General features: G+C 33.2%; 1 protein-coding gene across 1 annotated transcript in view; it reads right to left on the reverse strand.

Annotated features, from left to right (window-relative positions):
* Positions 1–15,913, reverse strand: part of Ace (Acetylcholine esterase) — a 414,922-nt gene that overhangs the window by 48,541 nt on the left and 350,468 nt on the right. The window contains 3 exon segments of the mRNA XM_075291477.1: positions 3,831–3,911; positions 3,914–3,993; positions 7,085–7,248. Of these exon segments, the coding sequence (XP_075147592.1) occupies positions 3,831–3,911; positions 3,914–3,993; positions 7,085–7,248 (325 nt within the window).

The raw sequence follows: 15,913 nt of genomic DNA on the forward strand, positions 1-15,913 counted from the left end.
TTTCTATAGAAAATTTTGTTCAAATTTTATTCGGTTCATAATCATGGTTGCCACTCGAGCCAAAAATAATCTACCAAGATTTTATTTCTATAGAAAATTTTATTTCTGTAGAAATTTTTGTCAAAATTTTCTTTCTATAGAAAATTTTGTCAAAATTTTTATTTCTGTAGAAAATTTTGTGAAAATTTTATTTCTATAGAAAATTTTGTTAAAATTATATTTCTGTCGAAAATTTTGTCAAAATTTTATGTCTACTTTGTCAAACTGAATTATATACGTATTGGATCGATCTTTTTTGATTTAATATATACCACGTATGGACTTACATACAATTTAGAAGATGGTGTTAGGAGGTTTTAAGATACCTTGCCATCGGCAAGCGTTACCGCAACTTAAGTAAGTCGATTGTGGATGGCAGTGTTTAGATGAAGTTTCTACGCAATCCATGATGGAGGGTACATAAGCTTCGGCCTGGGCTAACTTACGGCCGTATATACTTGTTATAAGTAGTTTATATCCAATTTGCCTAAAATTGAAACTCTGGAGGTATTTTAGGACCATCAAAAAGTGTGCCGAAAATGGTTCCTATCGGTCCCAATTTTACTTCTTGGGCGTCTAGAAACTGTATTTACAATCAGATTTGCCTGAAATTGGAAATCTAGAGGTAGTTTGGGACCATAAAGAAGTGTGTGGAAAATGGTCCGTATCGGTCCATGGTTTGCTATAACCCCCATATAGACCGATCTCCCGATTGTATTTCTTGGGCTTCTAGAAACTGTATTTACTATCCGATTTACCTGAAATTTGAAATCTAGAGGTATTTTGTGACCACAAATAGGAGTGCCAAATGGATGTATCGGTTCATGTTTTGGTATAGCTCCCATATAGACCGATCTTCCAAATTTACTTCTAGAGCTTCTAGAATCCGTAGTTTTCATCCAATTTGCCAGAGATTGGAAATCTAGAGGTATTTTAGGACCTTAAAGAGGTGTCGAAAATGGTCCATATCGGTCTACGTTGTGGTATCGTCCCCATATAGACCATTGGGCTTCTAGAATTCGTAGTTTTTACCCAATTTGTCTGAAATTGGAATTCTAGGGGTATTTAAAGACCATTAAGAGGTGTGCCGAAAATGGTGAGTATTGGTCCATGTTTTGGTATAGCCCCCATATAGACCTACCTTTCTTGGGCTAGTAGAATCTGTAGTTTTTATACACTTTGCTGAAATTGGAAACCTAGGTATTTTAGGACCACAAATATGTCAGCCGAATATGGTGTGTATCGAGCCATGTTTTGGTGTAGCCCCCATATAGTCCGATCTCCCGATTTAACTCCTTGGGCTTCTAGAATGTATATATACTGGTATTTTAGACCCCCAAAAATTTGTATCGCATTTATTTTTTCCGGTTCATTATGTAAGGCATAGATATTGACCGATTTCACTTCTTGAGGGTATATCAGGCGTACTGATCAAAAAAATTTGCTTGAAACAGAAAGTAAAATTTTCGGATTTTACTCATCGTAATCATTTAAATAATGGCGGTAAAAATCTACAGAGTTAAGATTTCAAATCAAGGCTTCATTTCACCATTTACACGATATGTTTATGATTTCTTTAAAACCCAAACAAAATTGGTTCTTATAAATTCAGAATCTGATGTAGTCTTCATTGGTAGAAGCGTACTGGTTGAACTGATCTGCTTGGTAGACTATCTGTCATTAAACCCCTGGAAATTTTAAATATTATCAAGTAATCCGCTACGACGAAGCGTTCTCAAAGTAAACTGTTATGTTTTATTCATGGTGGTGGGTATTTAAGATTCGGCCGGCCGAACATACTCCTGCATATACTTGTTTTATTTTCAAATAACTCAAGAAATAAGAAGATAGTACATGTTTTTATTCAACTTCAATATTAAATATTGAAAAAATGTGGTCTATTAACCTCAAAAACAATCGAAAAGAAGAAAAGAAGAATTTTTTGCCGACAATTTTTTTGTATTTTTCGTCGCAGAAAAAAAGTTCGCTTTGGTTATAATTACACACTAACTGCCGGTTCATGAAACCCAAAATCGTCTCGAGACGAATTGTTCGTCTAGGGTGAAACTAAAATAACTTTAGATATATTTGCTACAAAACCTCCAAATTTGGCATGAACTCATTCTTAATGATTTACTATCGAACCCCAAAATAACTGTGATTAGACAGACTATAGTTCTCATGATATTAACGAATGATTTTTGACTATTCGTTCGTCTCAAGGCGAACGAAAATTCCACGAACAGGCAGTAAAACTGATGAAATTAAAGCAAGCAATCGATATCGTCGAAAAAGTCTTCTCTTCTTCTCTTACCAATAAATATGGTTGGAATCGGACGTCCCTAGTGGTAGCACTGGAGACGTGATAAAAAAAGAATTTTGAAAGTAGGGTTTTCTTTCTCGGTTAAAAAACCGGATTATTTTCTACAACCGGTGGACGGTATTTTTGAAACAAATAATCGGCATAACATGTAATATACAAAGGAAAAACTAATGTTATTGTTAGGAAAAATCAACGAAAAATACAATTCCACAATTTATTTCAAGATGGGCACATTTACTTTAATTCATATATACGCTTCATCCACATGAAAGTGTTTTAATTGCAGTTCAGTAAAATACCCAGATTTGTTTTGCATGCATGTTGCATTACATTGATAATTTTACATTGAAAATATAAAAACCGAAAGCCGGTTGTTGAGGTTATTAAAGCACCGGTTCTGCGGCTCGACCGAAATGGCGATTTACAACAAAATCGACAGTCGGTGTAAGAAGATAAACCGGTACACCGAGTTCCATCAAAACAAATTGATTATACATTTTACTGTCAAAAACGGATGAGACTAACTGACATATGGAATATATAGGAAAGGTGACAGATATGCCCATAGTATGGTTTAAAAGTTAGTTAGTTAATGTAGCACTAACAGAGTTTCATGAAAATGGGGGTAAATCAAGCAATCACCAAAATTGGCATGAAATTGTCAAGACAAAGGCCGACAAAGCCATCCCATGCCACTTTTATGCAAGCGAAGCACCGCCTTGGTTCTTTTCAATCAAACTTTTTTGTTGCTTCAGTTCTTCCACTTTTTGGAACTTCAATGGCTTTAGTCCACTTTCATTTCTCAATATATGTTGTACTCGTTCATAAGCAAGTTGTCTACCACTGCGGAGTGGATTTCGATTAAATATGTCCTTCCCATTTTGGTTGTTGTTGCCATTTTTATTGTCCGATATTTAAACGCGATACTGCCAGCATCACTGAACTGTCATTGGAATAAATCTACCAAACGAACGGTTTAGAAATTGTAGCGAATTGGTTGCAATACATATCAATGACATTGTTACAACAGCATCTTCTTATAGTGCGAGACAGCTATAGAATTCTATCATAAATTCTTTACATTTTTATCAGAGTTGGTACTAATGTAAAAATTAATATTCCAATTTGGCACAATCAAAACATTGAAATATATTTCCACAATAAAATAGAATAGAATTCAAATATAACTGACATAAGCTCTTATTACTGTTATAATAGCAAAAGCTTTAAGCTGCAGCTTATTTGCTGATTTCATTAAAATAGTAAAGCTTCCAACCAACGTTGGATTATGCACATAATCGGAATGTTATGTCAAATTATTTTCATACACTCGTATAACAGTATAACACTTTATATTTCATACGGCTAACATTTGAATAGCACTTTTAGAGCGGAGCATTGTTTTCTTCATAACACTTATATATATAACACTTATTTTTAGCTATTTACTACTGTCATGTGTACTTACCAGCCCAACTTCTAACTTTCGGCAGATAGTCATTCCAAAATGAACATCGCTTGGCCAGTGGACCTCTTTGGAGTTTTTCGATTTTTCATCGGTACTGAAGACATAGTAGACAGGATCTTCCTTAGAGAAATTGGGCCATTCCTCGCCATCAACAGCGGGATTTCTAAAAAGAAAAATGAACGATTGTAAACAAACCATTCCAATCTCGGTTGCCACTCGAGTCAAAAATAATCTACCAAAATTTTACTATAAAGCTATCAAAAAAAAAAAAAAAAAAAAAAAAAAAAAAATATATATATATATATATATATATATATATATATATATATATATATATATATATATATATATATATATATATATATATATATATATATATTATATATATATATATATATATATATATATATATATATATATATATATATATATATATAATATATATATATATATATATATATATATATATATATATATATATATATATATATATATATATATATATCTTATTTTGCAGTGTTTGATCAAATTTTTGTGGTTATTATGAAAAAAAGGTTTTTTGTATTATTATTTTACTTTAATATTGACTATAAAGAAAATGTAATCATTTTATCTCTATAGAAATTTTGTCAACATTTTATCTCTATAGAAATTTTTGTCAACATTTTATCTCTATAGAAAATCTTTTCAAAATTTTATCTCTATAGAAAATTTTTTCAAAATTTTATCTCTATAGAAAATTTTGTCAAAATATTAACGCTATAGAAATTTTTTTCAAAATTTTAACTTTATAAAAAATGTTGTCAAAATTGTAACGCTATCGAAAATTTTGTCAAAATTTTATCTCTATAGACAATTTTGTCAAAATTTTATATCTATAGAACATTTTGTCAAAATTTTATCTCTATAGATAAGTTTGTCAAAATTGTATCTTTATAGAAAATTTTTTCTCAATAGAAAATTTTGTTAAAATTTTATATCTATAGATTTTTTTCTAGAGGAAATTTGTGAAGTACCTCTTGTTGGGGAGAAATAGTTTGGAAAATCTACCAAAACATCAAGAATCCTACCAGTCTACGGAATAGTAAAAAAAACTACCAAAAACTACTACCAGAATTGCATCAAGTGTGGCCAACCAATGTTGCTGGGGGAAATGTTGTACAACCATAGCTGTTTATTGTATATAACAGTTAACTTATTGTCGACTATGGGTTTGTGCCGAAGATAAACGAATATTGTGGCGAATTAGCTGTGGTGAACAATGAACTATGCTATGGTGAACTGTTAAACAAAGGTAAAACTGTTATCGCTATTAAACATTTATAACATACGAAATTCATATAAGATTTGGTAAAATTAAAATATTAAAAAATGGCTTTAAATTTTCTACCGAATAGAGGAATATGCAAAACTGTCCTTAGTGCCATACATAGTTTAAGAAGGATACATCTTTGGTACAAGTTAAACATTTTAGGAAATTCTGAACAATTTAGTGCTAAATTCGAGTAACATTTTATGTTTACTTAAATATAGAGTGGTGATGGGGTATAATAACCCAGCAAAAAAATTGGAAGTTCTTCTAAAGGCACAACTTATGAAGCACTTCCAAAAATGTTCTCTCAAAGATGTTCTTTGTTTTAACTGCAGAAGAAGTTCATTTGAGTCAATTTTTTTATAACTCGTTTTTTCATATTGTTAATGGGAAATTTTAAATTTCTTGTTTCTATTAGGTTAACAACAGATTAAGAATTAATAAATGGTACAAATTATTTAAATTTGCCGAAACAAATGCTAAATCCGTTCCAGAAAACTTGCGCGTTTTTGATAATATTTGATGTCAAACTTTCTAGACAAGTGTTAGAATGCACTAAAAATCATAAAAAAAAATGAAAAATTATTTATTTGTACAAATATCACAAAATATCTTAATTCACATCCAAAACGCTGAATTCGCATCACACCTTAAGAAGAAATGGTGGACATCCGTCCTATGACAAGCCCATGTTAAATTCATCGCTTCTGCGCCAATTTTGCACCACTTCCGGATCCAAAAAGAACATTTTCACCACTTTTTTGCGACGTTTTTTTGCTGGGAAATGTCATCCCGTTTGTAACACATCGAAATATAGACAAAGTATCGTATTGAAATTTTGTACGAACTCGTCTTTTGTCTGCAGGCAAATCAAGTTCGAAGATGGGTTATATCGGTCAAGATTTTGATATAGCCCCCATGCAAATCGATCCTCCGATTTGGGGTCTTGAAAATCTAGTCTTCAATATGCATTCAAATTATAAGGGGAAGAAACCTTTTTCAATGTACAAAATATACTCAAAAAAAGTGAACTCACTATTTCACTAAAGCCAATTTAACTATATTTTAGTTCATGAACTTATTATATTTGGAGAAAGTTTCATTTACTCTAATAATTTTTGCGTACGTTAGTTAAAAGAACTAAAAGACGGGAAAAAATTATACACAAATTAAGGATATAGATTTACTAAATTTGTATTTCTCATAAAATAGTTCATTATTTCTTCAAATTTGTAAATTTTACTACAAAAGCGTCCATCATGAACTTCGTATGTCACTAAAGACATTCTTGCAATTTTGAACTTCAATTTTTTCCTTCAAACTACAAAATGTTCTTTAAAAAATGAAAAAAATTATTTATGTCAAATAAATTTTCTTGAATTTTTCGAAAAATATTTACTTATTTTTGTGATATCGGTGTGATGCCAGCGCTTGTAATACTGTTGAGTTAAAAATTTCTAAAAAATTAAAAATATTCTAAAAATAATCAAAAGTTTTCTTCCTGGGTGGTTCACTGTTTTTTCAGTGTATAATACAAAAATCTGTTAAGAAAAAAAATTAATAGAAAATATAAATTCACTCAAAACAAATGAATTATCTAAGGCACTAAAGTCAATTGAATTCTATTTTAGTTCATGAAAATTAGTTTCAGACTTTAATATTATTTTCTGTACGTTAGTTAAATGAACCAAAAAGTTAAAAAAATATTTACACACAAAAACCATAAAGATTTGCTAAATTTGCAAAATTTGCTTTTCCCACAAACAATTTCAGAATTTCTTAAAATTTATAAATGCTACCACAAATGGACCCATCTTGAACATTGTAAGGCGCTAAGACGTTTTTTTTATATATAATAATCTAGAATTAAGTTTAACCAATTAATCGTCAATAATTGTTCGCATATATATGGCGATTTTCGACTATATAAGAAAAGACGTACCCGGTTTTGGCGAATTCAATAACAGCATTAAGCATACGTTTGCCTAACTCTCGTTCCACAGGCCTGTACTGCAGTGATGTGTTCAAAGGTTGACCGAAGAAATATTCAATTTCGTCACCGTGTAAAACTCCCATCCATTCACCCCATAATGATGTGCTCGTACGCTGGAAACAAAAGATGAAAACATTTTTTTAATTGAAAAAATATAAATATGGTTCAATTAATTAATTAACGGTTGTGTTTCCTTCAATAATTGTGTTCAGTGACGAAGTTCATATTCGGATCAATGGGTACGACAATAAGCAGAATTGTCGATTTTGGAGTAAATATCAGCCAGAAGTATTACAAAAGTTACCAATGTATCCAGAAAATGTCACAATTTTGTGCAGTTTATGGGTGTGTGGCATCATTGGGCCGTCATTTTTGGTTGAACAGCTTTTGTATCATTAAATTTGTTAAAACAACACAAATTTGTAAGCTCAACGAAACATAAATAATATACTACAAGAAAACGTATCATTCGTAAATTCCGAAATGGTAATTTATAACCACACTGAGAAAAGAGTAGAGTAGTAATTTGGTGTAGGTTTCCCATTATTAGTGAACAACAACCGTACAATTTCTTGCTAAAATATCGGAAAAAGGATCCACTTTTTGTTTTTTAACGTCCATTTTCACGTAGCTCCGTTAGGCTTTAACTGCCAGTTAACAGAAGAAGTAAATTCGAAATATCTTCTCTCCGGTTAACTTTAACTGAAAACAGTTAAGTACCAAACTGGCATATAGAAAATATATGCAAGATGGCAACTATGCCCATAATAGGTTTAAAAGTTCGTTAGTTAACGAAGCACTAACGGAGCTTCATGAAAATGGGCATAAATGTGTGAAGACAAAACACATTTTAACAAGTTAAAAAAAGCAAGTATATACGGCCGTAGATTCGGCCAGGCCGAATCTTATGTACCCTCCACCATGGATTGCGTAGAAACTTCTACGAAAGATTGTCATCCACAATCGAATTACTTGGGTTGTTGTATCTTAAAACTTCTTAACATCGTTTTCTAAATTGTGAGTTAGTCCATACGGGGTATATATTAGACAAAAAAGTTATGTATAGGTAAGTCTACAAATAATTACGAATCGACATGGACATGGACGGTACGTAGATAGCCAGAATTGAAATACGAGGGTCGCTGGGGGCTATATAGAATTATGAACATGATATGGACCAATTTTTCTGTGATTGGGGATCGATTTATCTGAGGGCTATATATAACCATAGACCGATATGGACCTAGTTAGGCATGGTTGTTAACGGCCATATACTAGCACAATGTACCAAATTTCAACTGACTCGGATGAAATTTGCTCCTCCAAGAGGCTCTAAAACCAAATCTCGGGATCGGTTTATATGGGGGCTATATATGATTATGGACTGATATGGACCACTTTTGACATGGTTGTTAAGTATCATATACTGCCTCCACGTACCAAATTTTAACCAGATCGGATGAATTTTGCTTCTCCAAAAGGCACCATGGGTCAAATCTGAGGATCGGTTTATATGGGGGCTATATATAATTATGGACTGATATGAACTAATTCCTGCATGGTTGTTGGATACCATATACTAACATCACGTACCAAATTTCAACCGAATCGGATGAATTTTGCTCTTCCAAGCGGCTCCGGAGGTCAAATCTGGGGATCGGTTTATATGGGGCCTATATATAATTATAAACCCATGTGGACCAATTTTTGCATGGTCATTAGAGACCATATACTAACACCATGTACCAAATTTCAGCCGGATCGAATGAAATTTGCTTCTCTTAGAGGCTCCGCAAGCCAAATCGGGGGATCGGTTTATATGGGGGCTATATGTAATTATAGACCGATGTAGATCAATTTTCGCACGGTTGTTAGAGACCATATACTAACACCATGTACCAAATTTCAGCCGGATCGGTTGAAATTTGCTTCTCTTCGAGGATCTGCAAGCCAAATTTGGGGGTCCGTTTATATGGGGACTATACGTAAAAGTGGACCGATATGGCCCATTTGCAATACCATCCGACCTACATCAATAACAACTACTTTTGCCAAGTTTCGAGTCGATAGCTTGTTTCGTTCGGAAGTTAGCGTGATTTCAACAGACGGACGGACGGACATGCTCAGATCGCCTCAGAATTTCACCACGACACAGAATATATATATACTTTATGGGGTCTTAGAGCAATATTTCGATGTGTTACAAACGGAATGACAAAGTTAATATACCCCCATCCTACGGTGGAAGGTATAAAAATTGTGATACAATTTTCGTCACTTTTAGATATAAAGTTTAAATACCGGCCTTGCCTTCATATTGTAACTGATTTGAGATGTACTTTATCAGTAATAGTGCCAAATATTAAACAACTAGCTAATGAACAGAACAATTGCCAAATTTCCCACTAATTCATAAACTCGTTTATTCATTAACATTGTTATTTTTAATTATTTTTTTATCATTATTAATCATATTTTTAGGTTTTGTGCAAAGCAAATTGGTTTGGGAATCTCTGCTTTAGACGGAAATTATGTTAGATTACAAAATGTCCGTTTTTTTTTGTGTAGTTGACTTACACAATGAGCCAATGTAGACATGAAGTCGCCGTAGGAAGATGCAACTTTAAGTATTAAAATGGAGATGAGATAAATTGGAGTGATGAACATTGTTTTGCTACTTCTCACAAATAGTAAAAAAATCCAAATTTTCAAATTGGCACAATTGGCAAGTGGGATTTTCATATCAGATCGTTCCCCTCAAACTATTTCAGTTTTGCCAAGTCAAGTGTTGGCACTAAACTTTTTTGTTTTGTTGCTGATAATGATGATGAGTTTGTTGAATAAACTATTTTTATTGGTAGTTTCGTTTTGCTCCTTGATGACGGTGGTGGTGATGATGATGTTGGTGGTGATGATGCCAATGTTCTTGGCAATTTGCAAGACAATAGGAATGATGATATTGCAGCAATATTTTTTTTTCAAGTACTTTGGTAGAGAAGTATTTTGTTTGTTTTATGGTTTTTGCTTTTCAATGACAAAGTTTGTATTGCTTTTAATATGCTACCACATTATAATCACAACTAGGCAAACTGAAAATTTTAATCAAGGATCTAGGCCATAGCTATAGGGCACGAGGTACCAGTTTTATAGAGAAACTTCATTTGACAGTTCATCATAACGGAGGGAGTACTAGGCTTAAACCTATATTCGCAAAAAACAAACTCAACCGGAAGGATACATCTAAGACACAATTTTTCTTTCAAATTTGTGTTTTGCGTACTTGATTCTAGGAAACATATTTTAATTTAGCCGTTTTTTAATTTTATTTCTTCATGTGCTATTAAAGTCCTTTAAACGTATTACAAACAACTTAAATTTCCGATTTTAGACTCGACTTAAAGTAGAAATTATGCTAGGTTTCAAATAAAAACGTCTTTAAAATAAAGTGTTTAAAATCATCTCATATTTTTAAACGCTTTTTTGCTTTGTAGTGAAGACACAAAAAGTCAACAAACTTAAAGACGATTTCATTCGTTTTAAAGAATTGTTCAGAATTATTAAAGCCAAGTTGGCCTTATTCAAACGGAATTTTCTTTCACGTTAAGATATTCATTTTCAAGTCGAATCACTTAACTATAAGGGCAAACCGACTTCAATGAAAAGTTTGTCGATTTTGGGACAAGGAAAAAACTTTATATTAGAGAAATGCATTTTCTAAGCTAAACAAAATTCGCATTCGCATGTTAAGGACATGAAATCTTTGGTCTCACGACAACAACATTCAACGTAAGAATTATTAACAACACAAAAATTTCAAACATAAACTTCGGCTTCCGTATACACTAAAAATAGATTATTCGCCCATTGGAGTCAAATTTTTATAAATCACTTTTTTTAAGGGGAAATTTAAACTTTTTTGCTTCAAATAGGTTAAAAACAGATTAAAAAATTAATGATAAATTCATTCTATAAAAATTGCGAATTTTTGAAAATATTTCAGATCATACGTTTCAGAAAAGCGTTAGAATGCATTAAAAATCATAAAATATGTTCAAAATTATTTATTTGTCAAAGTATCACATCATCTCTTAATTCACATCCAAAACATAGAATTCTCATCGCACCTTAAGAAGTGATGCAAATTCATTGCAACGGCAGTTCAAATGGTGGACATCCGTCCTTTGACAAGTCCATGTTAATTTCATCGCTTTTGTACCCCTACCTGATCCAAAAAGAACATTTTCTAAACTTTTTTTGCGACGCCAAAGACTTGGTCTATACACCAATGAATTTGGTATTGAGTTCGAGCAACGGAAGAAACGATTTGCACTAAAGATGCTTTTAAGACGCAATTCTCTTTGAAAATTTGATTTTGATTATATTTTTTCTGTCTGTTTTCGTCACCTAATATGAAAGCTCTTCAAAAACGTGCTAATTATATAAATTTGAATTTATAAATTTCTCTATTTCAAGTATAAACTATGCCATGGAAAAAGCGTTCTTAAAATGATGTCATGAAAAACTATCTTATTTTAAACGCTTTTCATACACTCTCAGACTCAATAAAGTGAAACTCTAAGTCGATCTCGCGATATCGGTGTGTCCGCTGAAATCACGCTAACTTCCGAACGAAACAAACTGTCTATTTGAAACTTGGCACAACTATGTTAGATGTTGCAAATAAGCCATTTCGGATCATTTAATTCAGTTCACCAAATGTTGGGATGATACCAAAATATAAAACGAAAGAAATAAAAACACAGGGCATTTAGAGTTTGACAAAAAGAGAAGAGTTTGAAAAGAAGAGAAGTCGTGAACAATAAGTTACCTCGTAAATGTACGGCATGAGCGTCAGGAATGAAACGAACACGTATATTTCCGTATTCCATATTAGTGTCAGTCGATTTTCACAAATATTCAAAATTTGCACAACGTATTTTTTACGATAAACTATAATATTTAAGAAAAGCTTTATATGCTGCAACAGTACTCAGTTATTAGTGACAATACTCGTAATGTCAGATCTGCAATCTACAGTGAAGAGCAATGTAGAAGTAATGAAGCATGCGATACACTGACTGATGAGTACAAAAGATACCTACCTTTCTATATTAATAAGGGTGCTTGGACACTGTACCAGACAAAGGCCTTGAACTTTTTCTCTTTGTACCATGGTTGTCAATAGAATCTACCAAAATTTGGAGAAAATTTTGTCAACATTTTATTTCTGTAGAAAATGTTGTCACAATTTTAGTTCTTTAGAAAATTTTGTCAAAATTTTATTCCTATAGAAAATTTTGTCAAGATTTTATTTCTATAGAAAATTGTTTCAAAGTTTTATTTCTATAGAAAATTTTGTCAAAATTTTATATCTATAGAAAATTTGGTAAAAATAGAAAATATTGTTGTACGGTGCAGTCATAGTCGCTGTTGGCAATCAAACCAAAAAATATTGCATACAGTACTTCCTATTGCTCTCATCATTTCCTATCGTTAACACAACTCTCATTACTGGCTATAGAATTACAATAACACATCTAATATGCAAATATTCGTTGACTTTTGTATACCAACTTCACTCATAACTGTTTCAAAATGTTTTTCTACTTTTTTTTGTCTTTTTGCCCTTGCCGCTTTGCATGAAGTATTACTGCATTCTTTCTAGTTAGTTGCGTAAGAACCTTTGAATAAACCAATTGATTCGAAAATATTTTTGTACAATTTTTTATTTGGAAAATTTTGGGAGAAGTCTGCAAAAAGGCTTGCAGATTTAAACATTGGTGACCCCGACGTGATCACAAAGCATCACAGTCTTCTATTTAATATCAATTCGGATATTAAAACGTCATTTTTTCCCAAAAACTATAACAATTTCGTTTGTGCAAAAATTACATTTTGATCATATTTCGTGGCCACAAGAATTGTTGTAAAATCAGCTAAAATGCCTGAAGGCGACAACTCATCACAAACTGAAAGGGAATCTGAGGTATCCAAATTCAAGAGAAAAGTGGAGGCTCTTCAAAAGCAATTAACTATGTTAAAACTCTCGCTAACCAATGAACGTTTGGCAGTAATGGATGCCGCGGACATTTCTGTACGCCTAGATTATGTAGAGGGCCTGCATGCCACTTTCGAGAGTGCACAAGCAGCTCTTATTGCATCTGAAAGTAGTGCCTTTGATGATGATATTGGCTTTATATTTCTTACACAATTTTTCGAGGTTAAGGCAAATTTATCAAGGTGCATGGCTAATAAAAGGAATCCTCAACTTTCGTCAACAGTTCGTCAATTTTCGATGGAGGAAAGTTTCTCTCAACGCAAACTTCGTTTGCCAGAACTCAAAATTCCACAATTTAATGGGTCTTATACAGATTGGCCAGAATTTTTTGCCATGTTTAAGACGGTAATTGATAATGATGGCGATTTGAGTAAAATCGAAAAATTTCAGCATCTTCGCGTAAGTGTGTGCGGTCCCGCTTTAGACACAATTTCATCTCTGGACCTTACAGAAGAGAACTACGACAAGGCTCTTGAACTTCTTAAAACCAGATTTGATAATAAATTATTAAATTTCCAGATGCATATTAGGGAGATTTTTGGTCTAAAGGTGGTTGATAAGGGATCAGCCGCAGGTCTTCGTCAGTTGAGCGATAAGCTGAATTCTCATATGAGAGCTTTACAAACGTTATGTAAACCGGAGGAGCTTGCCGACGGCTTTTTGATATATCTGGTTACTTCGAAGTTGGATGCTAATTCTCAAGCAAAATGGGAAGAAGACTTACCGGTAAACACTTTACCAAAATGGTGTTCAATGGCTTCATTTTTGGAACGGAGGTGTAGAATGCTAGAAAATTTAGAGAGCTCCATGTGTATACAAAATTCCAAACAACAGGTGAGCAAAAAAATTAATTCTTCTGGTCGTAATGCGCTTGTCACTTCAACATCCCCAACAAATTGCGCATTGTGTGACATTCAAGGTCATTTTATCACTAATTGTCCAAGCTTCGAAAAACTTCAGCCGCTGGCACGATTCAAGGAGGCCAAAAGGCTGCATCTCTGTTTAAATTGTTTAAAAAAAGGCCACATGACGAAGAAATGTAAATCACGACCATGCCAACATTGTTCATCAAAACATCACTCTCTCTTGCATATTGAAAATGCTACTAATTCTCCTATGCCATATACAGTCTTTTCTTCAGCAGATGAAATTACATCGCCATCACCGCAATCTGCGCTTGTGTCATCATCGTCTTCATGCTCCGCTCCCTCAGACACGCTATCAAGTACGAGTATATTATTGGCCACAGCAATCATTATGGTAAAGAATCGATATGGAACTATGATGCCTTTTCGCGCAATTTTAGATTCTGCATCACAGCTGAATTTTATTACATATCGATCTGCAAATATGCTACAGCTAAAGGTAAATAAATCTACAGTCACCATCTCTGGTATTGGGGACGGAAGTTTCGTGGCAGACAAATCGGTAAATCTATCCATCAAGTCTTGCCACGGGGATTATTCAACTTCTTTCACAGCAGTTGTCGTACCTACCATAACTGATTACCAACCCAATTTAAATTTAAACGTAAGTAGTTGGAAAATTCCCCAAAACGTAAAGCTTGCCGATCCTAACTTTTGGCAACGAGGCCGTATGGATATACTTATTGGAGCAGGCCTATTTTTTGAATTAATGTGTGTTGGACAAATTCGATTGGGCAACAGTTTGCCGGTGCTGCAAAAAACACATTTTGGATGGGTTGTTTCAGGCGGAGTTACAAATTCGTCTAAATATTCATCCCTAGCTGTTGTTTCTAAATGCGACAATAATGAATGTTTGGAAAAAGTACTAAAAAGTTTCTGGAATGTAGAAAATAATTTCGAAGATATTCCCCTTATAAGTCAAGAAGATGCCTTTTGTGAAAACTATTTTCAGCAAACTACTGTTCGCTTACATACGGGAGAATATTCTGTACGATTGCCAAAAAGAGAAAATCTTTGTGATCTTGGAAAATCATATGAACATGCTTTGCAGCGTTTTAGAGAACTGGAGAAGAAATTAAACAGGCAACCAGAATTGAAAAAACAATATGTTCAATTCATGAATGAGTATTCTGCTTTAAAACATATGTCCCAAGTTCCAACACTACCTAAAAATTCTCTGGTTTATTTTCTGCCTCACCACTGTGTTTTAAAAGAGCACAGTACAACAACAAAGCTGCGAGTTGTGTTTGATGGGTCTGCAAAGACAACAACAGGAGTATCATTAAATGACGTGCTCTTTGTAGGTCCCACCATTCAACAAAAATTATTCCACACATTGCTGCGTTTTCGGTTATTCAAAATAGCTCTGAGTGGAGACATTTCAAAAATGTACCGATGCGTACGAATGAGCGATCCGGATAATTATTTACAATGTATTTTGTGGAGAAGTGATCCGGCCGACGATATTAAGATTTATAAATTAGACACGGTCACTTATGGGACAAAGCCTTCGGGCCATGCATCAACTTTCGTTTGATGAAGAAAAATCGCATCCATTAGGATCTCAAATAATAAGAAGAGATTTTTATGTTGACGACCTAATTTCTGGTGGCAGCTCAATAAAAGAAGTGAATGAAATTCGAAAGCAAGTGACGGAATTACTAGCAAAGGGAAATTTTAAAATTCGGAAGTGGTGTTCAAACGACCCAACAGTATTGAAAGAAATCCCGTCATCCGATTGCGAGCAGTTCCTAAAATTTCATGATGGTACTGACATAACTAAAACGTTAGGTC

The sequence above is a fragment of the Haematobia irritans genome, chromosome 1 (assembly GCF_050003625.1).
Source record: "Haematobia irritans isolate KBUSLIRL chromosome 1, ASM5000362v1, whole genome shotgun sequence".
Taxonomy (NCBI): domain Eukaryota; kingdom Metazoa; phylum Arthropoda; class Insecta; order Diptera; family Muscidae; genus Haematobia; species Haematobia irritans.